General features: G+C 55.2%; 1 protein-coding gene across 2 annotated transcripts; it reads right to left on the reverse strand.

Annotated features, from left to right (window-relative positions):
• Window positions 1-1,822: 1,822 nt before the first annotated feature.
• On the reverse strand, window positions 1,823-16,086 carry Tnfaip2 (TNF alpha induced protein 2). 2 transcript variants are annotated; one of them, XM_045155305.1, is made up of 12 exons: window positions 16,073-16,086; window positions 13,092-13,457; window positions 12,283-12,922; window positions 8,970-9,084; window positions 8,711-8,833; window positions 8,441-8,541; window positions 7,735-7,833; window positions 7,276-7,399; window positions 6,027-6,149; window positions 5,648-5,803; window positions 5,368-5,489; window positions 1,823-3,495 (listed from the first exon to the last, which is right to left on the reverse strand). In XM_045155305.1, exons 2-12 carry the CDS (start codon window positions 13,441-13,443, stop codon window positions 3,354-3,356), a joined length of 2,097 nt encoding a protein of 698 aa, XP_045011240.1. In that variant the 5' UTR covers window positions 13,444-13,457; window positions 16,073-16,086; the 3' UTR covers window positions 1,823-3,353. The 2 variants fall into 2 exon arrangements, with proteins under 2 accessions (XP_045011240.1, XP_045011239.1); XM_045155304.1 differs by lacking the exon at window positions 16,073-16,086 and adding an exon at window positions 14,056-14,082.
• Between the last annotated feature and the right edge of the window lie 6,101 nt (window positions 16,087-22,187).

The raw sequence follows: 22,187 nt of genomic DNA on the forward strand, positions 1-22,187 counted from the left end.
ACGCACAGTCCTGCATTGTCTGGGTGCACCGTGATTCTTTCCTGCTGTCTACTGATGGGCATTTGGGGAGTTTCCAGTATTCTGCCACAGTAATGGAAGTGTCTGACCTGGTGCCTGTCATTTTGCATGGATGCCTGAAGAGGAATAAAGACATATTCTTAGATAGGGCTGGAGAGATGGCTTAGCAGTAAAGGTGTCCATCTACAGAAACAAAGGTTGCAGGTTCAATTCCCCAGGACTAACAGAAGCCAGATGGCAAGGTGGTGCAAGAGTCTGGAGTTCATTTGCAGTAGCTGGAGGCCCTGATGTGCCCATTCTCTCTCACTCCCTCTCTCTCTTTCTCTCTCTCAAAATAAATAAAAATAAAATTTAAAAGCATTCCGAGAAAGGGAATAGTGGCTTCGTCTTGGCCTAAGTCCCTTTCCACAGGGATGGTAGAAAATTATAGTCCCAAAGCAGTGAGAGGGAGTACTGGTGCCCGACAGCCCTCTGAGGTGTCATTGCTAGGCTTGCTCAATGTGATGAACCACAACCCCTTTCCACAGACGTCTCAAGCTGAACTTGACCAGCTTCCTCCTCCCGGGTCCTCTCCCCACCCCTGCCAGACCTTCCCCTCTTCTGGAAGCAGCACCTGGCTTGGATGAGCTCAGGACTCTGGGTTGTTTGTTTGTTTGTTGGTTTTTCCAGGTAGGTTCTCATTCTAGCCCAGGCTGACCTGGACTTCACTGTGTAGTCTCGGAGTGGCCTCAAACACTCATGGCTATCATCCTCCCAAGTGCTGGGATTAAAGGTGTGCTCCGCCACTTTTAAAACTTTTTTTTTTAAGATTTAAAAAGATTTTTTAAATTTTTTTAAAATTTATTTGGCAGAAAAGGAGGGAGGAAGGGAGGGAGAGAGAAAGGGGACATCACAGGCCCTTTGCAGCTGGAATAAACTGGGCCAAGCCTTTACGTCCTCCCGCCCCTCTCACCGCCACCCTTTCCCTGCCTGACCCCTTCCTTCCCGGACCTGAGTGCCCCCCGGGGGGCTTGGGGCTCCCCGCGTGGGCCCCGTGGAATGCGGCCTCCCCTGCCTGCTGGCCTCTGTCCTACCCTGGTGACTCACTTCCCTTCTCTGGGGCAAATCCTGCCCGGAATGGAATTTTCCTGGAGAAGCGGCTGATGGAGAACCGAAGCAGCTGCCAGCCGGGTGACCCGGGCGGGACCTCGCCCCGGTGTGGGTGTGGACGCTGTCTCTGCTCTGCGCCCAGCACCGCGGATCGGGCCCCGGGCGGGCAGGCAGACGGACAGACAGACAGCTCCCCGGAGCTCGGTCCCGGCTTGGATCCGCCGCCGTCTCCACAGCCCCGGTCTTCCATCGCAGGAACCCGCCCCGGCTGCCCGGTATCGCCGTGGACCTGACTCCTCACTGCTCCCCACCGAGCCCTTCTCGAGCTCCGTGGAACGACTTTAAAAGTCACCCCACCGTCGCTCCTCGGAGGCCCTACTGTCCCAAACCCTAGGCCAGAAGTGGGGTGCAGAGGAAGAGGGCGATGCTGCTGGACACCAATCCGGAGCCCCGGGTTACAGTCCCCACTGGGTCCCAAGCTGGAGTTAATGACGGCGCCCCACCCTTCCGCCAGCCCCTCGTCCGCACGGTGACAGTCCCATCCACCAGGGAGGAGAGACCGGGTGGAGTGGCAGGCCACATCCTGCGCGCCCGCCCTTCCAGAGAAGGGGGAGAGGGGACGGGGACAACCCGAGACCCAGAGACCGGGAAGGCGGCTAGAGGCGCCGCCATCCCCATTCCAACTTTGCAGATCCCCAAATAAACCACTCCACAGTCACTTTTGAAATCAGCTTTATATAAATCTACAAAACCACAGATCCTGTCCTGAGTACAGACATACAAAAGTCACATTATAAAAATATATTAACAATATAAAAACCACCACACAAGCTAACTCCTTCAAAAAGACAAATGCCCTTCTGTGTCACTCACAGAGTTTTGTGAAGCAGTACCTGAGAAAGGGGGTGCGCCCAGAAGGCCAATGCCCAGCCACCCCTAAGACACAGTCCATACTGGGTCAGCGCGGAGGGGGGCTTTTCATGGCTAGAGAGAGGCAAGGTCTGTGGGGTGGCAGAGGCCTTAAGGGGGAAACTGAGTTCCTGTTTTCCTGGTGTAGGCCCTGCGGGGCGGGGGATAGATGGAGGCTGGAGTGGACAAGATAATGACCCACAAGAAGATTCAACTGCTAATCCCCAGAGCCTGACTGTTGGGTGACATGGCAAATGGGAATTAAAGTTGCAGATGGAATTAAGGTTGCTAATCAGCTAAGCCTCAAACAGGGAGATCTTGGAAGGGCGGCTGGGCTCCACGTAATGGGAAGGATCCTTAGAAGTAGAAGAGGGCAGCAGAGGTCCTCAGCGACCTGAGGGACGCAGCCAGCCCTCACTGCCTCAAAGGCGGAAGGGCCAGAGGCAAGACCTCCCCAGGGCCTCCAAAAGGGGTGGGCCCTAACCACACCTCCGCGTCAGCCCTGCATCATATTGCGGATTCACAGACCATGAGAAAAGCTCCGGTTCTAACCCACTGAAGCGTGTGGCTCAGCACCAACAGGAGACTGACACAGAACTTGCCCCACCCCTGGGCCCAGGTGTGCTGGATGCCAAGGTCTCCGAGGACAACCCTACCCCCCCGGGGGGGGGGGGGAGACTGAGTACAGAGGAGGGTCGCAGCTGAGGCCCAGAGGCCACTGTGGGGTCACAGGCCACTGAGGGAGTGCGGCTGAAGCTGGCTTTGCCCTGGTTCACCATGGCACCCCACAGGTCCCTTCCAAACTCCAGATAAGAGTTTAACTTTTCCTTCTTTCTCTTCCAGTTCTAATAGACTTGCTGCCTAGCTCACGCTGAAGGAAACAAGACACATGAGCTAGAACCTATGAGCTAGAAGGGACATCAGCCACCCAAAGGAGGACTGTTTGAACACAGACAGTGGGAGGAGAGGTGGTGGTCCAGAGAGGCCCAGGACCCCTGCCCCATGGCCACACCCTCTGGACCCTCACTCCCCTTAGAGTGCGCTCAAGATCAACCATCATGGACAAGAAGTGTTTTGCCTGCTCACACGTCAGCTCTCCACAGTCCCACTGGACACATAAGCAAACGGGGTCTGCCCCAGCTCAGCTGCCAGGTCCTGGTCCAGAGACAGGTCTGGGTGGCAGCAGCAGAATGCAGGAGGCCCAGGATGAATCGTGGGCCATGCCATTGAACAGCAACCAGCTGAGGCAGCCACCACCAACAGCGGTGATTGTCCCAAAACGGTGTGGGGCCCGGTGCTTGCTGGGTGCTCACTCACAAGTCAGACAACAGGAAAAGCTAAGCAACCTTTATAAGTGAAAATAGGGACCTGGAGGGCTCCTGCACTCCAGTGTTAATGTCCAGAATATTCCGGATGCTCTTCACTTCACTGCTTGATAGGTTCCCCTTGATGGCCAGGATGGCATTCAGGTGGCCTTTGCTGGCAAGGAGAGCATCTAGTCAGCTCCAATGGTCACCGGCAGCCCTGCTCATAGCCCGTGCCTCCCCTCGCCCTCCCCAGTGAGGCCTGGCCATAGAACCTGCAGCCAGTCCTTCTGCCCAGTAGGGACCCTTGCTCTGCTGGCCTCCACCTTGCCAGTCCATCAGGGCCTGTGCCCCTGGGGTGACCGGCTCCTCTCCACCCTTCAAGTCTCAGCTAAATGTCACCTCCCCAAAAGGCTCTCCTAGCCCTGGAGTCAGCACCTCCTGTAACTCAGGATGTCGGTTAAATGCTACAACCTGGAGCTGTCTTATTTGTTTGTGATCATTACCTCTGGCCCTAACCAGACTGTGAACTACCACGAGAAAGGTACTGAGACCACCCTATACTCCTCTGCAATGCAGAGCCTACAGCAGAGCCTGGCACCATATGACAATTAGTTTATTATTGGTGGGATGAATAGGTGAGTAAGTAATGGGTAAGTAGACAGGTAGGTAAGCAGAATGATGATGGATTACTGCACAGAAAAATGAATGGGTAGGTAGACAGATGGATGAATAAGCAAAAGGATGGATGGGGGCCGGAGAGATGACTTAGTGGTTAAGCGCTTGCCTGTGAAGCCTAAGGACCCTGGTTCAAGGCTTGATTCCCCAGAACCCACGAAAGCCAGATGCACAAGATGGCACATGCATCTGGAGTTCATTTGCAGTGGCTGGAGGCCCTGGTGTGCCCATTCTCTCTCTCTCTCTCAGCCTCTTTCTCTTTCTGTCTGTTGCTCTCAAATAAATAAAAATAAACAAAGGGATGGATGGATAACTGCATGGAAGGATGGATAGATGGCTAAATGAATGGATAGGTGTTTGTTTGTTTGTTTGTTTGTAAGTAGAGAGAGATAAAGACAGAGAGAATGGGAATGGCAGGGCCTCCGGCCACTGCAAAGGAACCCCAGACCTATGCACCACTTTGTGCCTCTGGCTTACGTGGGTCCTGGGGAATTGAACTTGAGTCGTTTGGCTTTGCAGGCAAGTGTCTTAACTGCTAAGCCATCCTCTAGCCCTGTTTGTATAGTTTCTATTCATTTAACGTGTGTAGGTAATACACCAGGACCCCTTGCTGCTGCATATGGACACCAGATGCTTGTACCACTTTTTGCATCTGGCTTACATAGGTGGTCTAGGAAATGAACTTGGGCTGGCAGCCTTGGTGCAAGCAAGCACCTTTAACCGCTTAGCCATCCTCCTAGCCCCTCTTGTGTATATTTGGATGGATAGGCATCTGTAAAAGGGGACAGATAAATGGGTCAGTGGAATGGATCAACCACAGTAGTCTAGGCTGTTAAGTCAACCCCAACTGCGACCAATGCAAACATTCCCTACCCTGTTAGAGAACTGCTGGGTTCTCTGTTCTAGGAAGAAACAGTGTCCATGGCTCAACAGGTCCTCAGGCAGCTCCATTCTCTAACAGGAACACCAGAGAACAAGGCACAGGTTCAAGCCCCAGGGACTCCAGGCTGAATGACAGACTCTAGTCCCTCAGGTCTCTCTTTCCCTCTAAGTGACAATATCATATCAAGGTAAGAGCATGGGCTGTGGGACACACTGCCTGATTTTGTAATGACTAGTTATGTCACCCTTCAGCTCTTCAGGCCTCAGCTATATGATGGAGATAGTGTCAGCTTCACAGGACTCTGGCAAGGAGTGAATTCACGAGTTCCTGTCATGTCACCACCTAGCATGACTGTAGCTTGATGGAGCATCCAGAGCTGAGCTGAGCTGAGCAAGTCCTGAAGAGACTCTATTCCCAGCCCTGAACACAATGGAGCTAGAAGATTCAGACCAGTTGCTCCAGATCCTTAGAACCCCTCAATCTCACCTGAAGTCAGGGTACCAGGTGGCATACGTGGCCACTTCAATCTTGATGGCACTGGGGTCTTGCAGGCGAATGATCTCAGCAAGTGTGGGGAGGGCAGGGTGCAGCCAGGTTGCCATTGAGCCCTGTAGGCACAGGGCTGGTTGAGGAAGGCTGTCCCGCTCCTCTGAGTCCTTGGGGGCTACAGAGGCTCAGGGCAATAACTGGCCAGGTTTGGAGAGGCCTCTGGGCCTGAGGGGTTTTGCGAGGAGGAGGAGGAGGGGTGGGTGGGTAGGGGGCTCACATTCTGAGTGCAGAAGTGCTGGATGGCGTCAGAGTTGGCAAGGATGTGCTTTGCCAGCTGCTGCTGCTGCTCCGCTGTCTTGAGGACCAGGCGCCGCTTGCTGAGGCGGATGATGTACTCTTTAACCAGGTGCAGGTGCACGGCCTCCATGAGCTCCTGGGTGGGCGGGCAGTGGGTGGGGGAGACAGTGAGACACCCCCTTCAGAGGGGAGCTCACTTCCTCCCTTGAGCCCCAGGGACAGGCAGATGAGGAGGAAGGTGGTAAGCCCGAACGCCTGCTCCCAGGTTCATGTGAGAGCACGTGGGGCAGGGTACACACGCAGGTGACATGCACGTCCAGCTAGCCTTCGCTCCCAGACCCACTCCCAGGCCTCCTCACCTCCCGGAAACAGTCCTGCAGCTGCAAGAACTCAGGCAGCCTGGAGCCCACCACAGCAATGATTTCCTCCAGGGTCTCACCAGGCGCCGCCCAGCGGGTCTGCGTGAACTTCTTGAATAGTGGCTGAATCAAGTGAGAGGCAGGATGTCTGGTCACACCCAAAGAGGAAGGGCAGCTAGCTGCAGACACCCTCACAGGGACCCTCACAGCCAGCAGGGGCTCAAGGACTTCCCAGGAGCTGGACAGTTCTCAGATCGGAAGTGGAGGCCAACTGTGTGTACACTTCTCCAAGGTCATCCAGCTCAGGAGCCAGGACAGCCCTGAGGCCTTTTCCACAGCCTCCCTCTTAAATAAATAAATTCCTGCATAAACAAGGCCTTGTACTTGGCTGAGTTCTCTGCCAAGTCATCCAGGGTCATCCCTTCAATACTCACTGGCTGCCTTTGGCCTCTGGTCATGAATGAACACTGGGCTAGAGAATCCCTCCTCTGCCTTTTTTTAAAAATTTAATTTAATTTTTCTTGATTTATTTGACAGAGAGAGAAATAGGCAGGGGGAGAGAGAGGAAGAGAGAGAATGGGTGTGTCAGAGCCTCCAGCCACTGCTAACAAACTCCAGATGCATGCACCCCCTTGTGCATCTGGTTTACGTGGGTAGTGGGGAGTTGAATCTGGGTCCTTTGGCTTTGCAGACAAGTGCCTTAACCACTAAGCCATTTCTCCAGCACCCCTCCTCTGCCTTTTGAGGGATTCCCATTTCTCCTTCTGTAGATTCTTTTATTGTTTGTTTGTTTTTTCAAGGTAGGGTCTCACTCTAGCAAAGGTTGACCTGGAATTCACTACATAGTTTCAGGGTGGCCTCGAACTCACAGCAATCCTTCTACCTGTGCCTCCCAAGTGCTGGGATTAAAAGTGTGTGCCACCACACCCAGTTTAATTCTTTACTACCCATCTGTCAAAGACCCTGAGCCCCAGGAGCTGGGAGTTCACCATGGTCGCAGGCACTGAGCCTTCTCCAGGTGCTCCGAGTGCTGGTGACCCCTCCAGGCCAAGTCCAGGACAGGGAGTCAGGTGGGATACGGTGGAGAGCCCTCTGGGGCTCGGGCACCTGGGCACCCCCAGCACCAGTGCATCGCTCCACCTGTGCATTCCATGGGCCTTCTGCCTGCCCCTAACCAGCCTGCTCTCTGGAGCCCTCCCTCTCCTGCCAGGCTCAGGCGCTAAGGGGATGAGGCTGAGGTGTCCACTACCTTCAGGTCCATATACAGGCTCTGGAGCAGGGTGTCAAAGCCATGCCTCTTGAGCTCTCTCAGGGGGTCCAGCAGGTGGCTTGGGGAATCTTGAGGTATTTGCCACTTTTGCTCCATGGATGTCCTAGAAAGTGTCAGGAGGAAGGTCATGCCAACCTGCCCAGCCCACAGCCCCATGCAGTAAGTCCTGGACCCTCCTGACTTATTTCTTCACGCCGTCATCCTCAGTGGCTACCCAGTCTCTGTAGGATCCAGTCCCAGAGCCTCCGTGCACATCTCTTTCTGCCTGAAGCAAATTCCCCAGCTGTCCACCCCTCCTTCACCTCGGACTTGCTATAGTGATAAGCTGATGGGAAATCCTTCCTGGCTGGTTCATTTCCTCCCAGGCCTTGAGAACCTTATGCCCCACTTCCCAGCCGCCCTGTCTCGTCACCAGGTAAAGCCTTCCAGCACCCTCACCGGAAAGACAGGCAGTTGTTGATGTTGGCAATGATGTTGACCCTGTAATTTCTCAGCAGTTTGCCTCTCTCCAGAAATTCATCAAAGGCATGCTGGTAGCTGGCAGAATGGGCGAGGAGCGTCTTCAGGACCAACACAGACACTGGCAGCCACCCTTCCTCCCAGTTTCTGGGTTTGTGGCTGACCCCCGCACGGTTCAAGTTGATTGTCACCTACATCCCACAGGTCACTAGTGCCCAAATGTCATGTCACGGGCTGACCAGCAGGCCTCTCTAGAGAAGTGCTGGCTGCTCTGGGGCCCCCAGTTTTCCTCTATAGCCGAGAGGCCCTCAGTGCCATGCTCAGCTCAAGGGATCCTCAGAAATGGGGAGCAGCCAAATTATTGTGGGGTAGGAGTGAGGATGGAGATGTCATGGGAAGGAGTGGGTGGCAGGGCCTGGGTCCCTCTTGGTGCTCCCTCTGTAAAGCTACAGGCTGCTTTGCTGGCGGCGGGGACAGGCTGAGGAAGTACCAGCACTTCTCTTTGGAGGTCAGCCCACCAGAGGCTCTCAGTGCTCTGTGCAGGGCAGGGACAAAGAACCCCTGGTGGAGGCTGGCAGGGGCAAGGCATGGCTGATGTAGCTTGGAATGCCTTATGCCGTGAGGCATGAGGGAGGACCATGACTGTAAGAGGTGCTGGGGCCTGTGTGACATCAGACGCACTCACTTCCTCAGCAAGGCCGCCAGCTCCACCAGCAGCACCTGCTTTATCTGCATCCCCACGTCGGCAGTGATGTTCTCAGCCTTAGCCTGGCCCTGGGACAGGATCTGCAGAGGGCGGTGGGTGATGTGGGCTGTGGTAGGGTCTCAAAGGAAAGGAAAGGGGGGGCATGATGGAACACGGGGGGGGGGGCACTCAGAGGAGGGCCGAACACGTACACAGGAACGAATGGGCCGTCCCTCTGTACTGTGTGCCCGAGGGGACGGTCTGTGGTACCTGGATGATGTCGATGGCCAGCTCACTGTGGCAGTAGCCATCCAGCCTCTGGGGGGCCACATCCTGGGCCCAGCGCTGTGACTCCAGCTCCAAGGCTCGGGCCATTAGTGACTTCACATTGGTCTGAGGCACAGAAGGAAAAGGTCATCATTAACACTGACCCTGCCACCAAGCTCCCAGAGCCCTGGGTCACATCTCTACATCTTCCTCTCCCTGTTAACCCTACCCTGCCTGACCCTACCCCCAGCACCGGACTCACCACCTCATTGGACAGGAAAGTGGCCTCTAGCAACCGAATCTGCTTGGGGGGCAGGAGGCTCCCGAGGCTGATACTCTGCAGCTCTGGTGCCAGCTTGGGGCTGTTTAAGATGTCACTGTGGGCAGAGGAAGGCTGGCATGAGGAAAGCTGCAAGCCCTCATCAGCATCCCTCCAGCAGAGGTGACTCCCCAGCAGTCAAACACCCACAGCCTATGCACTCCCTATTCCTGGCCCCGTGTCAGACTGATGGCTCCTCATCGGCTCAGTTTGATTCAGTTCAACAACCCCCAGGGTTATCATGCCTCCTCTTTCTCCCCATCTACAGGCCCACAGACCGCTCTAGGGCCCAACCTGGCCCTACCTTCTCTTGCCAGGCGCACTGCAGGAGCCTCCTCCATGCCCCTTGCTTCTGTCCCAGCCCCCAACAATGCCTTCAGACCACCCAGAGCCAGCTTTCAAATCTGATCCTCCCCCTCTTCCAAAACTTTCCCTCTCACACAGACACAAACCAACTCCTGACCCAGTGGTCCTGGGAGCCAGCCCTGCAAGCCCCTCCAGGCCAGCCCTGTTGCTAGGCAGGGAGGGATGCCCTGGAATGGCCCCAGGGACCTCACTAATGCCTCAAGGGACTCAGAACTCCAAGGAGGACTTTCCAGCCCAGGCATCTCCTAAGGCCAGTGTTTGCCTGCGCCTTAAGCATGATGCTCTCCAGGGCTGGGGAAGTGGCTCTGTGGGTAGAATGCTTGCTGCTCAAGCACAAGAGTCTAAGGATGGATCCCCAGAGCCCACCGAAAATTCCAGGTGTCATGGTCTGTGCCTGTGATCCCAGCTCTGGGGAGAGGAAGGCAGGGAATGTCTGGGGCTCATGGGCTAAACTAGCCAAATCAATGAGCAAGGCTGTCTCAAATCAGGTGTAGAGCAATAAACGGACATAAATGCCTGGTGTCTGCCTCTGCCTCCACATGCATATGTATCCCACAATCCCACACACACGGGACAGCATATCACGCATACCACACACATACAAAAGCAAAACGGCTTCAAAATGGGGCTGGGGAGATGGCTCAGCAGCTAAAGGTGCTGGCTTGCAAAGCCTGGGGGTCAGGGTTTAATTCCTCAGCTACCCAAGTAAAGCCAGATAGGTGTTTTTTGCAAGAGACACTGGTATGTGTGTGTATGTGTGGGTGTATGCACACACATAATAAATAAAATTTTTAAAAAGAGGGGCTGCAGGGATGGCTTAGACGTTAAGATGTTTGCCTGTGAAGCCTAAGGACCCAGGTTCAACTCTCCAATAACCACATAAGCCAGATTCACAAGGTGACACATGCATCAGAGTTCGTTTGCAACAGCTGGAGGCCCTGGCGTTCCCATTCTCTTTCTCTAATAAATAAAAGTAAAATAAAATTTTAGGGCTGGAGAGATGGCTTAGCGGTTAAGGCCTTTGCCTGCAAAGCCAAAGGATCCCAGTTGGATTCTCCAGGACCCATGTAAGCCAGATGTGCAAGGGGATGCATGCATCTGGAATTCATTTGCAATGGCTGGAGGCCCTACTGTGCCTATTCTCTCAAATATATATATATATTTAAAAAGATTTTAAAAAAATTAAAAATTAAAAAATTTTAATACTTTTTTTAAAAAAAGAATGACCCAGCTGGGCGTGGTGGCACACGCCTTTAATCCCAGAACTCAGGAGGCAGAGGTAGGAGGAGCGGCCACCCTGAGACTACATAGTGAATTCTAGATCAGCCTGGACTAGAGTGAGAACCTACCTCGAAAAAACAAAAATAAAATAAAAAGAATGACCCTTTCTGGGCTCCTCATCCAGCCTAGATACATTTGGGCCACACTTGAGGTTGCAAAGACCTCAACAATGCCTTCTTGGACTTTATGTCCAGGCTAATCTTAGTTTCTCACTTTGCTAACTTTACTGAGCTCCAGGCTGGGAGACCCCAGAGTGTTACAGACAAAAAGCATTTAGGAAGCGGCTATGAGTTCCTGGAACTTCCTGGTGAGTCAGGACAAGTCGGCAGGAAACCGGGTCAGTGTTGTCCATCTGGCAGAACCTGACCTGTGATCATTTCCCTGTGCCCTGCTGGCTCCTCACCTACCATCCTTGCTGTGCCCTTTCTCTGGCCCTCCCACTGGAGGCTGGCCCGCCAACAATGTCCCTGACCACTGGAAAAGTCCTTATGCCACTCAGAGAGTGCACACACACACACACACACACACTGTGTATGTGTGTATTGTTTTAAAAAGATAAAAATAAAATAAAATTTTAATATTTTTTTAAAAAAAGAATGACCCAGCTGGCCTTTAATCCCAGCACTCAGGAGGCAGAGGTAGGAGGATCACCATGAGTTTGAGGCCACCCTGAGACTACAGACTTAATTCCAGGTCAGTCTGGACTAGAGTGAGAACCTACCTCGAAAAAAACAAAAATAAAAAGAATGACCCTTTCATATATATTTGTGTGTGTGTGCGTGTGTGTGTGTGTGTGTGTGTGTATATATGTATATATATATATATACACACACACACACACGCACACACACATACATACATACACACACATATATTCTCCTCAAGCTATTCTTCAGCAGACTTCACACTGTGGTCAGGGACCCACTTCACTAAGAATCCCTAGTCTCCATTGCCATGGGCATTTTCACGGTGCAACACAAGCCGCTTCCCGGCAGCTAGTGTGGATGGCAGGCAACTCAGGGATCCATGGAATCTGGGCCATTCAGAGGATGTCTGAGGCTGGACCCACCTGGGTACCAGCTGCCTTCCTTTGGTACAGATGTCTCTGGCCTCATGAGCTCCAGACCTCAACAGGCTCCCAGGGAGACCCTGCCCAACAGGGAACTTCCCTGGAGGACACCTGACCCCAGACAGGGCAGCTGCCACAGCCCTGCTCCTCAATGCCGCTCCCCTTGCCGGGAACCTCGCCCTCCCTGCCATCCTTGCTCTGCCTCCTCCCTGAGTGACCGTGCATCCTTTGAACTGCGAGCTGACCACGGACTGAAGGCTCCCTGACGTCCCCAGACCTGGTCTCCTCCCAGGCCCCTTGCTCTAACCTCCAGGGTCCCTCGTCCCTGGTCACAGCCCTCCCAGCCCCGCTGCACCCCTCCCCAGACTGCAATGAATGACAGAGTCCCCCTTCTTCGGCTGCGGGAATGTGGCTGGGGCCCACGGAATCGGAAGACTCTCAGGACACGGCCGACCCAGCCTCTCCCCTGGAGCCCAGTGCCCCGTGCCCACGCGCGCCCGGGGTCGGGGGGAGGGCGGGCCAGCCCTGGCACCAACTCACTTGGGATAGAGGTTCTGCACCCAGAGCAGCAGCAGGTAGGTGTCGCGCTCGCAGAGCTGGAACTCTGCCAAGGCGCCCAGGTGGGCGGCGAAGTGCTCGTGGTAGCTCTCGGCGTAGGTGGCCACGACGCGGAAGTCGGCGGGGAAGAGCGGCTTCAGGCGCTCCACCACGGCCTCCAGGTCCTCCTTCATGGTGCGGCCCATGTGCAGGAACACGAGCTCGGCCTCCGAGCGGCCGTCGGGCACCGCGGCCGGACGCGCGCTCAGGCGCTCCGCCGCCGCCTCGGCCACGCCGTCCCGCCACAGCTGCAGCCAGCGCCGCGGGCGCGTGGTGGCCAGCGCCGCCTCCCCGGGCCCCGCGGGGGCCTCGGCCGCCCGGCGGTCCTCGCGCTCCTGCTCGGACACCACGGCCAGCGCCAGGCGCAGCCGCTCGGGCGCCGCGTCCAGCGGCCGCCGCAGGACGCCGAGCACCTGGGCGCGCAGCAGCGCGTACAGCGCCTCCACCTTGCTCTGGCGCCGCACCAGCTCCTCGGCGCCCGCGCCGCCCGCCGCCGCCGCCGCCGCCAGCTCGCGCTCCAGCGCCAGCAAATGCCGCGCCGCCTCCAGCCGCCCGTGCTCCAGCGCCGCCTTGAGCTCCTCCACTGCGGTGCACAGACGCGCGCCTTACGCCCGGCAACCCACCGCCCTGCTCCCCCAGCCCAGGCCACCCGCCCACTCGCGCCCCCCCTTCCCCCAGGCTAAGTGGTTCTTTGGCTGCTTGGAGCCCCCAGCCCCAGCCCGGGCCAGCTCTACGCAGCACCCCAAACCTACCTGTGGGCAGTGGCCCGTCCAGCCCCGGGCCAGACTTGGGTTCGCCCTCCGGCTCTGCTGATTTCCGTTGACCCTTCTTCTTCTTCCCCTTGGTGAGCACACTGAACATGCTGGCCAGTCCTTTCGGCTTCTTCTTCTCCTTCTTTGCAGCTTCCTCCTCCTCTCCGTCTGCGGCCACCACCGCGGCCACCAGGGGTGGTGACACCAGGTCCTCAGAGACCTCTGACATGGAGGCCTCAGCCTCGGCCTCGGATGTGGAGCGCAACTTTGGGGAGCTTCCGGGGAAGTCTAGGTTTCCTGGAACAGTCTGCTGGCCAGGAAGGCCTTGGAAGAAGGTCATCATCTTCAGCATCACCCGGCTCAGGCCTGCAGGTTAGGGGTAGGGAACGAAGGGTCAGAGGACACAGGAGACAGCCCCGGGCCTGAATGCACAGCTAGCCCACAGCGCTGATGATGCTCCTTCTATTTCACCTGTCCAATCTTCTCCCCTCCCCCGCCTCCCCCATTTCCTGAGTACTGAGTGCCCCAGGACCCACAGCTCATCTTCCAATGTCCCTTGAGTCCCCTCCCCCAAGAATCATCCCTGAGGAAGGGAAGAGGCCAGAACCCCGGGGCCTCCCAGACCAAGGGCCCTTCTCTGCACTGGGGCAAATCCTTCCTTGATGGTGCAGCCTCCTGGAGGGAGCCGGAACGCAGGGAGAATCTCCCGGCCCTCATCAGACCCTGAGGAGGTAGAATAGAGGCTGCTGTCCCTTTGGCCAGCAAGAACAGGTCCAGAAAGGTCAAGGACAGAGCACCAGGCTTCCTCCTCCTCTCTTCAAACAGATCTTGTGTAGCGTTGGGGTCATGGAATGACATCTCACGCAGAAACACAGCTGTTCTGACTGGGACCACGAGGACAGCAGAGCCTTGTTCCCTATGTAGCTTGTGTTGGGGATCAGACTTCCCAGAGTGCGAACAGGACCTGATCCTTTCACATGTCAGCAGGGGCAAGAGGCTCAGCAAGACACAGGCGTGCCTCAGGTCACACAGCAACTCCAGCCAGAATCCAGGCCGCCTGCTTCCACTCTACCCAAGCTGCTCACAATCCAATGACTTCATCTTCGCACACCGCTTCCGTTTCTGTGCCCTCCCCGGCTGCCCATCCCTTCTCCTTCACCCAGAAAGGGTGCTATTTCGCTTAAAATAGCTCTGTGGTCAACAGGTTGGGTTTAGATGTCAGGTCATTTGGGCCCAGTGCCTGGCTTTCCCCCTCCCTCCGCATCCCTCGCTACATTTGCATTGTCAGAGGGAGGAGGACCACCACAGGGGGGGTATGGCTAATCTTGAGGGACGGAGCTGGCAGGGATGTGATTCCATGGCGAAAGGCATGCCCTGTAAACAAAGGGCTACCTTCCTGCCCCACCTCAGAATAAGTACCGCGGGCTGCATCTCACATTCATCAAGATGACCTAGAGTAACCCCAAAACAGCCCTGCAAGGCAGGTGAGGGGACATCCCACCGCAATGGGGAAAGAGACTACAGAAAAGAGGTGCTTGCCCAGGCACAGCCTGCATGGGATGCTCACACGAGGCCTGCGCCACCCCAGTTCCTGAGGGCTTGTCCCACAAATGGGGCTTGGCCAGAGCTACCTTAGACAGAAAGACTGGGTCCCTGCCACCCTCACCAGATGCTCTGGACCTAGTCCCCAGTCCTGGACCTCAGTGTCTTCCCGGTGCCAACGGGGCTGAGAAGTCCACCTAGCACCACTCAGACTTTAGGACACAAGGTACCTCTGCCCCTCCCAGTCTGTCCTCTTTGCTTGCCAAGCACACATAGAAGCTGGTCGGGCCAGTGGGACTGCTCCTCCGCCCCACCCTGAATGCCTGCCCCCTTTTCCCTCCTTCTGCCGTTCCACATGGGGACCCAGACCAGCAATACTGCCTGGCAACTTTGCCTCACACTGCCCAAGAGTCTCAGTCCTGCACGGTCTTGGCTACAGGTCCCACCGACACCACTGCCTTCTCCGCTGCGTGGCAGGAGGCCTCTGGCAGCCCTGACCTGTCCTGGGTCTCGCCTTCAAAGGTGGCTGAAACAGAAACACCATATAGCCAGCTGTATGCTCAGCTGCGCTTCTCCCCAGTGTCAGGACCAGATGCTGCCTTCCTTTTTTTTTTTTCTTTGTGGTTTTGTGAGGCAGGGTCTTACTCTGTCCCCGAGTCTCCACGCTGGCCTCGAGCTCACAGTAATCCTATCTCAGCCTCCTGAGTGCTGGGATTAAAGGTGTAAGCCTCTACCACCTGGTTTGGCCGTCAGTAATATAAGGATGAGCCCCCAACACACACCCACACACACCTGCCACCCTTCCCCCCAAAACACAGTGCTGCTCAGAGGATGTAGCAAGACCACGAGTTAGGACGATTCAGGAACCTTGAGTCTCCTGTGTCCCTGTGACTGCAGAGCAGACAGCTCTGAGCGCAGGGGAGGCGGTCCTTCAAGCACCAGCCCTGGCCGGGCCCACTGAGGCAGGAAGGGGCTGTTCAGAGAGGGTCATGGATTAACTCGTTCACCTCCTTCATCTCAGGCACCACCCCTGTTCCCAGGTTCAGGGCTGAAGTTCACAGAGAACCTCACTGATCCCCTAGATGCCGGCCTCTGCCGTGGGGGGGGTGGGGGGGACTTGAGAGGCATCACACCCACTTCCCAGATAAGGGCACCCAAGCAGGGAGCCCCTTGGGGGCTTGGGCCTTCCTACAGTAAACCTGAGACTTGGGCTTTTGCCCCGGACCTGTTCAGGACAGAGCCCCACGCCAGCCAGCCGCCGCTCAGCGTTAGACGCGGGTTCCCCCAGCGGGGGTGGTGGGGGGTCTCCCGAGGCCAGGGTCTCTGGGAGCATCTGACCCCCTGGTTCAGGCTCCGGGGCCGCGCCAGGCCGCTCCCTGGGGAAATCGCCGGGGTCGGGACGGGAGGGACGCGGCGCGGGGCGGCCGGAGGTCACTTACTGTGTCCGGGGACAGGCTGCCGCGGTCGAGGCTCCGGCGGGGCACGGCTAGAAATAGCCGCAGGCCCCGCCCCCGGCTCCGCCTGCGCGACCGGCCGCAACCGCGGAAAACCCGAGGGCAGAGGCCAAGGCCCGGGTGGTCGCGGGGGTCGGCGAGGGCCGGCTTTGCGAAGAGCAGAGGCGGAGTCGCTGTCCCCACGGCCGAGGCGAGAGGGGCCGAGCGGGGCCCGGGGTCGCGTGGCGCGCGGCGGGCATCTGGGCCCCCCGGTTCCACCTGGCGCCGGGCCATTGTCCGACGACGGCCTCTGATTGGCTGGGGCGCGCACAGAGCCGCTGTCCCGCGTCACACCACCCGCACCTATCCCAGCTTCGGGGAGCGTCGTCTCCCAACCCCGGGCTCTTCGCCCTTTGCACATCGCCGTGTCCCTGGAGGCCTGGCGGTGGGCTTCCTGGAGTTGGTGTCCAAAGGGGATCGGGCTGCTGTGCGTAGTGCGGGCACTGGAGGGGTTCTTGGGCCCTCTCTTGTTCCAGCCCTGAAAGGACCATGCATGCGCTCGGAGAAGTGAAGGACTTTATCTGGTCACACAGGCAGACAGAAATAAGTGAGAGTGACCCTCAGCCCAGGTGCTCACAGGGCTCTCGATTGATGCACTTTCCCTGGCTGGGGCTGGGCCAGGCCCTCGGTGTCCCCACATCTGCATGCCATTTCTGAGGGTCTGCCGTGGAAAGCTGAACTGCGGTGAGAAGAAGGGTGTTTCATCCCCTGGAATTCCTGCCCCCTGGAAAGGGTCGGCTCATTTAGGAATTTCCCAGGGCACCAGCTTCCCTTTTGCTTGTAGCTGGAACTCAGCTCCTCCCCGTCTTTTGTTTGGGCCCTCTTTCCCCTTCCCTTGCCAGCCCGAGCACCAGTCTTTGTGGGTAGGGAGGGGCAGCTGAGTGGAGGGGTCAGGTTTAGGGGGTGTCCCTGGGAACTAAGAACTTCCTCTTCCTCCTACAGAGCAGTGGCCAAATGCCAGGTCTGGGCTTGGAGTGTCCCCCATCCTGTCCCTAGGGGGTTGTGGAAGGCAGGTACAGGAGGCGGTCTTAAGACAGAGATGCCACCTCTTCTCTCCTTGAGACCCTCTCCCACCCACAGGAACGGCATTTTTCACATGAGCCCATACAGCCACAAGGCCCAGGCTCTGTTCTACATGTACCCTAGGGGGACACTAGAGGCCAGACCCAGTCCTCCTCCATCTAGAGGACCTAGAGGGACAGAGAGGATGGGCATCCAGGACGCTTGTCCACTGCCTCCTGGCTGGGCTGGCAGCTGTGGCTCCTTGTGCAACCCCACCAGACTCCACCCCATCCACCCTGCTAATCACAAATAGATTGGGAAATGCGGACAGAGAGAAGGGAGTCAGGCCTTCAAGATCCCACATCTGCTCAGAGCCTATGGTTAGCAAGATCTGCACAGGGCAGATGTTGGGCTGCCAACTTCATCCCCAGCTGTCCACAGTGGCTCACCCAGAGCCAGGTCAAGACTGGCAGAAGCAAGTGCTGCCTGTCCCTGTGTGGGCACCCAGGCAGTTCCCTCTCGGAGTTCTGGATAAGGGCTCAAGGTCCTGCACAAAGTCCCCAACACAAGGGAAACCTGAAAATGAAGCTGCATGGAGGTCAAAGGGCTGCTGATCAGAGAGGCCCCATTGAGTAGGAGCTATTTTAACCCTGTGTGACAATCCCCAAGATGGCAAGCACTTCCAGAGGGCAGCAGAGGCCAGCCAAGAGCTTCACCCTGACAGGAAAGAAGCTCCTGAGGCTGTTTCCAGGGCAGCTGCTGTCCCATTCCCTGGCTCCCCAGGGCCTGAGAGGTGGGGCTGTGGGCAGGAGCAGGCTAGCAATGGCCCCTCGGCCAGCCCAGAAGGCCCAACAGGCCAGCACCTGGCCAGGAGCCACAGATAGCTCCTTACACACCACCTAAGGTCACCTCTTCCCTCTGCTCCAGTAGCAATGCTGACTATGGCTTTGGGATTGGCTGGTTTGAGACAAGATCTTACTGTGTAGCCTGGGCTGGTTTGTAACTTGCAATCCTCCTGTTTCCAAGTGCTAGGTGACAGGCATGTGCCACCACACCTGCTCCTTCTTTGCGTTTTTCTAAATGTTTGTATTTATTTGAGAGAGAAAGAGAATGGTTGCACCAGGGCCTCCTGATGACTTCTAGATGCGTGTGCCATTGTGTGCCTGGTGTTGGTCTGGGTTCATGGAACCTGTGTTGTCAGACTTTGCAGGCAAGCACCTTTAACTGCTGAGCCTTCTCTGCAGCCCTTGAATGTATCTTAAAATTGTATTTGTGTGTGAGGGTGTGTGTAGGTACACTAGGGTCTCTTGCCACTGCAAACTAAATATCAGGCATTTGTTCCACTTTTTCTGTTTGGCTTTTACATGGATGCTTGGGGAATTGAACCTGGGCTGGAAGGCCTTGCAAGCATATGCCTTTAATTGCTGATCCATCTTGCAAGCTCTTTTATGTTTTTTTTTAAAAAAATATTTACTTATTTATTTGCAAGCAGAGAAAGACACAGAGAAAGGGGGAAAGAATGAACACATCAGAGCCTCTAACCACTGCCAATGTATCCCAGTGCATGAGCCACTTGGCACATCTGGCTTTACATGGGTACTGGGGAATCGAACCTTGGTTGTTAGGTTTTGTAGGCAAGGGCCTTAACTGCTAAGCTATCTCTCCAGCCTCCCCCTTTTATGTTTTTAATTTTTAATTAAATATTTATTTTCATTTATTTATTAGAGAGAGAGAGAATGGGTGTGCCAGGGCCTTTAGCCACTGCAAACGAACTCCAGGTGCATGTGCTACCTTGTGCATCTGGCTTACATAGGACCTGGAGAATTGAGCCTTTATCCTTAGGCTTTGCAGGCAAGCGCCTTAACTGCTAAGCCATCTGTCCAGCCCCCCTTTTGTGTTTTTAATTGTAGTAATGCACACACACACACACACACAAACACACATACACATTATGATATCATGGAATGCACCATTTTAGTCAGGTTAGGTGTATAATTAGGGCACTAGGTACATTAGCAGTGTTTTCCAGGCATTAACACCCTCCATCCACAGAAATTTTTTCCTTTGTAAAATTGAACTACTGTCCCCATTATACAATATCTCTCAAGCATGCCTTTAATCCCAGCACTCAAGAGGTAGAGGTAAGAGGTTTGCCGTGAGTTCGAGACTACATAGTTAATCCCCATTTCCTTCTTCCCCCAGATCTACTCTTTGGCTCTGTCTGCTCAAGGGGACGCGCATGAGTGGGGCGATACAGCATTTTCCCTTTTGTGACCACTGGTGTCAGTCAGCAGTGTCCCTGAGGCTCGTCTGCGCTGTAGCATGGGGGTCGGATTTCCACCTCTTAAAAACATACTTTATTTAAGCCGGGCATGGTGGCACAATCCTTTAATCCCAACACTGGGGAGGCAGAGGTAGGATCGCTGTGAGTTCAAGGCCACCCTGAGACTACATAGTGAATTCCAGGTCAGCCTGGGCTAGAGTGAGTCCTTACCTTGAAAAAAACAAAATTAAATATTTTATGTATTTATTTATTTAGAGAAAGAAAGAGGCAGATAGAATGGGTGTGCCAGGGCCTCTAGCCACTGGAAATGAACTCCAGATGCATGTGCCACCTTGTATATTTGGCTTATATGGGTTCTGGGGAATCAAACCTGAGTCCTCAGGCTTTGCAAGCAAGCACCTTAAGTGCTAAGCCATTTCTCCGGCCCCAGAATTTCTATTCATTTAAAGTCTGAATCATATCCCATCTTGAGCCAGGCATGGTGGCACACACCTTTAATCCCAGCACTCGGGAAGCAGAGGTAGGAGGATTGCCATGAATTCGAGGCCACCCTGAGATGACATAGTGAATTCCAGGTCAGCCTAGGCTAGAGTGAGACCCTACCTTGAAAAACAAAAACAAACAAACAAACAAAAATATCCCATCTTGAGGACAGACTGCATTTTGTTGATCCATGCATTTCACAACAGGTATTACCGCTATCTTTTGGCTGCAGTGAATGGCAAGGCTGGACCCATACTCAATGCTCTGTCCATCTCCCGGCTTCTGAAAGGCAGACAGATGACTTTTGCTGACCTCCAAAGCTGCCAAGTTGTGTTCTATGTACTTGATATTCCTAAATTGATTTTTTTTTTCCCAACCATCCCCTTTTCTCAGATGAGGAAACAGGCACAGATACAGCAGAAGGTAGCTAGCTATATTTATGCATCAGGAAAGCAAGAGTCTACAGGGAGAAGCAAAGACACTGTCCCCCACTCCTTTTTGGGGGGGGATTTCCAAGTAGGGTCTCTCTCTAGCCCAGGCTGACCTGTGTAGTCTATGTAGACTCAGGGTGCCCTTGAACTCACGGCAATCCTCTTACCTCTGTCCCCTGAGTGCTGGAATTAAAGGTGTGTACCATCATGCCTGGATCTCCCACTCCTTTTCTATCAATGTAAGAAGAAAAAAAAATCCCTGGGCTGGAGAGATGGCTTACCAGTTAAGGCACTTTCCTATGAAGCCTAAGGACCCAAGTTTGATTCCCCAGTACCCACATAAGCCAGATGCACAAGGTGGTGCATGCATCTGGAATTTGTTTACAGTGGCTAGAAGCCTTGGTACACCCATTGTCTCTCTCTCTATATATATATATATCTATCAATCTGTCTGCCTTTTTCTCTCTCTCAGATAAATGAATAAAATATTTTTTGAAATCCTAATCTTTTTTACTAGCTTAGTCACTTGATTAAACCTTCCCTCCTGTCCTGCAGGGCAATAGGTCGAGCTGGGCCTGCCCTGGCAACTCTGCTGTGGGGGGGGGGGGGATGGCAATAACGCAGGCTGATGATTCATTGACCCTCCTTTCTATGCATTCTTGGGCTGTCTGGGAAGGTGGCTGAAGGGCACTCAGCAGCTGAGGGAAAGCCGAAGGAGGAGGAGAGAGCCATCTGCCACAGGGCTCCAGGGTGCAAGACCAGGCTGGGTGTGAATCAGGCACGTGTGGAAGACCTGAACATAGCAGGAGGCCAAGCCAGGTGGCACAGCACAAAGACTCCGCAGTTCATGGGGTGGTCTACCCTGGAGGGGAAAACCAGGGCGTTCCAGGGTGTCCCCAGCCCTCCCCTGTCACTGGGCTCACTTCCCCCTGTGAGATGACTTGCACTTCCCACTGGCCTGACTGTGGCTGCCAACACACTGGCTTTTCCCTTTCACTTCTGGGATCGGACCAGGGACTGTGCCCAAACCCTCTTGTTTCCTGGAGATGCCCCGCATGCTCATTACACTGAACAGAGCCACCACACATCTGTGGTCAGATGCAGTAATCGAGTCTCAGAGACAGAAATGGACGCAAAGGTGGGTTTGGGCTGTTGTCACCTTCCTTGCCCCAACCTTCCCAAGGGAGGAAGTGACTTGCCCAGGACATTTTCAGCTGCAAAGGGCTGAGTCTGCTGACCTCCCTGTGATCATGAGATGCCCAGGACAACTGACCAGGAGCCGCCCTGAGATATGCAGGGACCCACCAGCGGGCAGTGCCCCACGCCCATCCCATGGGAAGCCATTCATCTTACAACCCTCCACCTCTTTCCAGGAGGAAGACAGGCCAAGAACTCCTTTTTGTTGTTTGACAGATGGGGAAGCCAAGGTCAAGGGAGGCCTGGTTTCTGAGAAACCCAGTGAACCTGGCCTGTCTTTCTTGCTGAAGATACAGCCTCATGGAAGAAGCTGGACCCAGGGCCACCAGGGCTCCCATCCTGCAGTCTCCCAAGGAGTGTAATGCAGGAGGGCTTCCTGGAAGCGCTGGTCCTGCTGCAATTTCCGCATCCAGGCTCTCCACCCCAAGCCTAGCTATCTTGCTGAAAAGTGGCAAGCCTTTCACCACGGCAGTGATGCAAGACTCCAAGCGCAGTTTCCACCCCTTCAGGCCCCTCCCTGCCATGGGCTCTTCATTGAGCTGACATGACTTCCAGGAATCAGCCAATGAGTCCACGTAGATCCCCTCCCCATGACAAATGCTGGCATTGAGCAGTAGCGCTCCTGGGAATCTTGTCCTTTCCCCATTTGACAGCCAGAACAGCA

This window comes from Jaculus jaculus, chromosome 7, assembly GCF_020740685.1.
Source record: "Jaculus jaculus isolate mJacJac1 chromosome 7, mJacJac1.mat.Y.cur, whole genome shotgun sequence".
NCBI lineage: Eukaryota > Metazoa > Chordata > Mammalia > Rodentia > Dipodidae > Jaculus > Jaculus jaculus.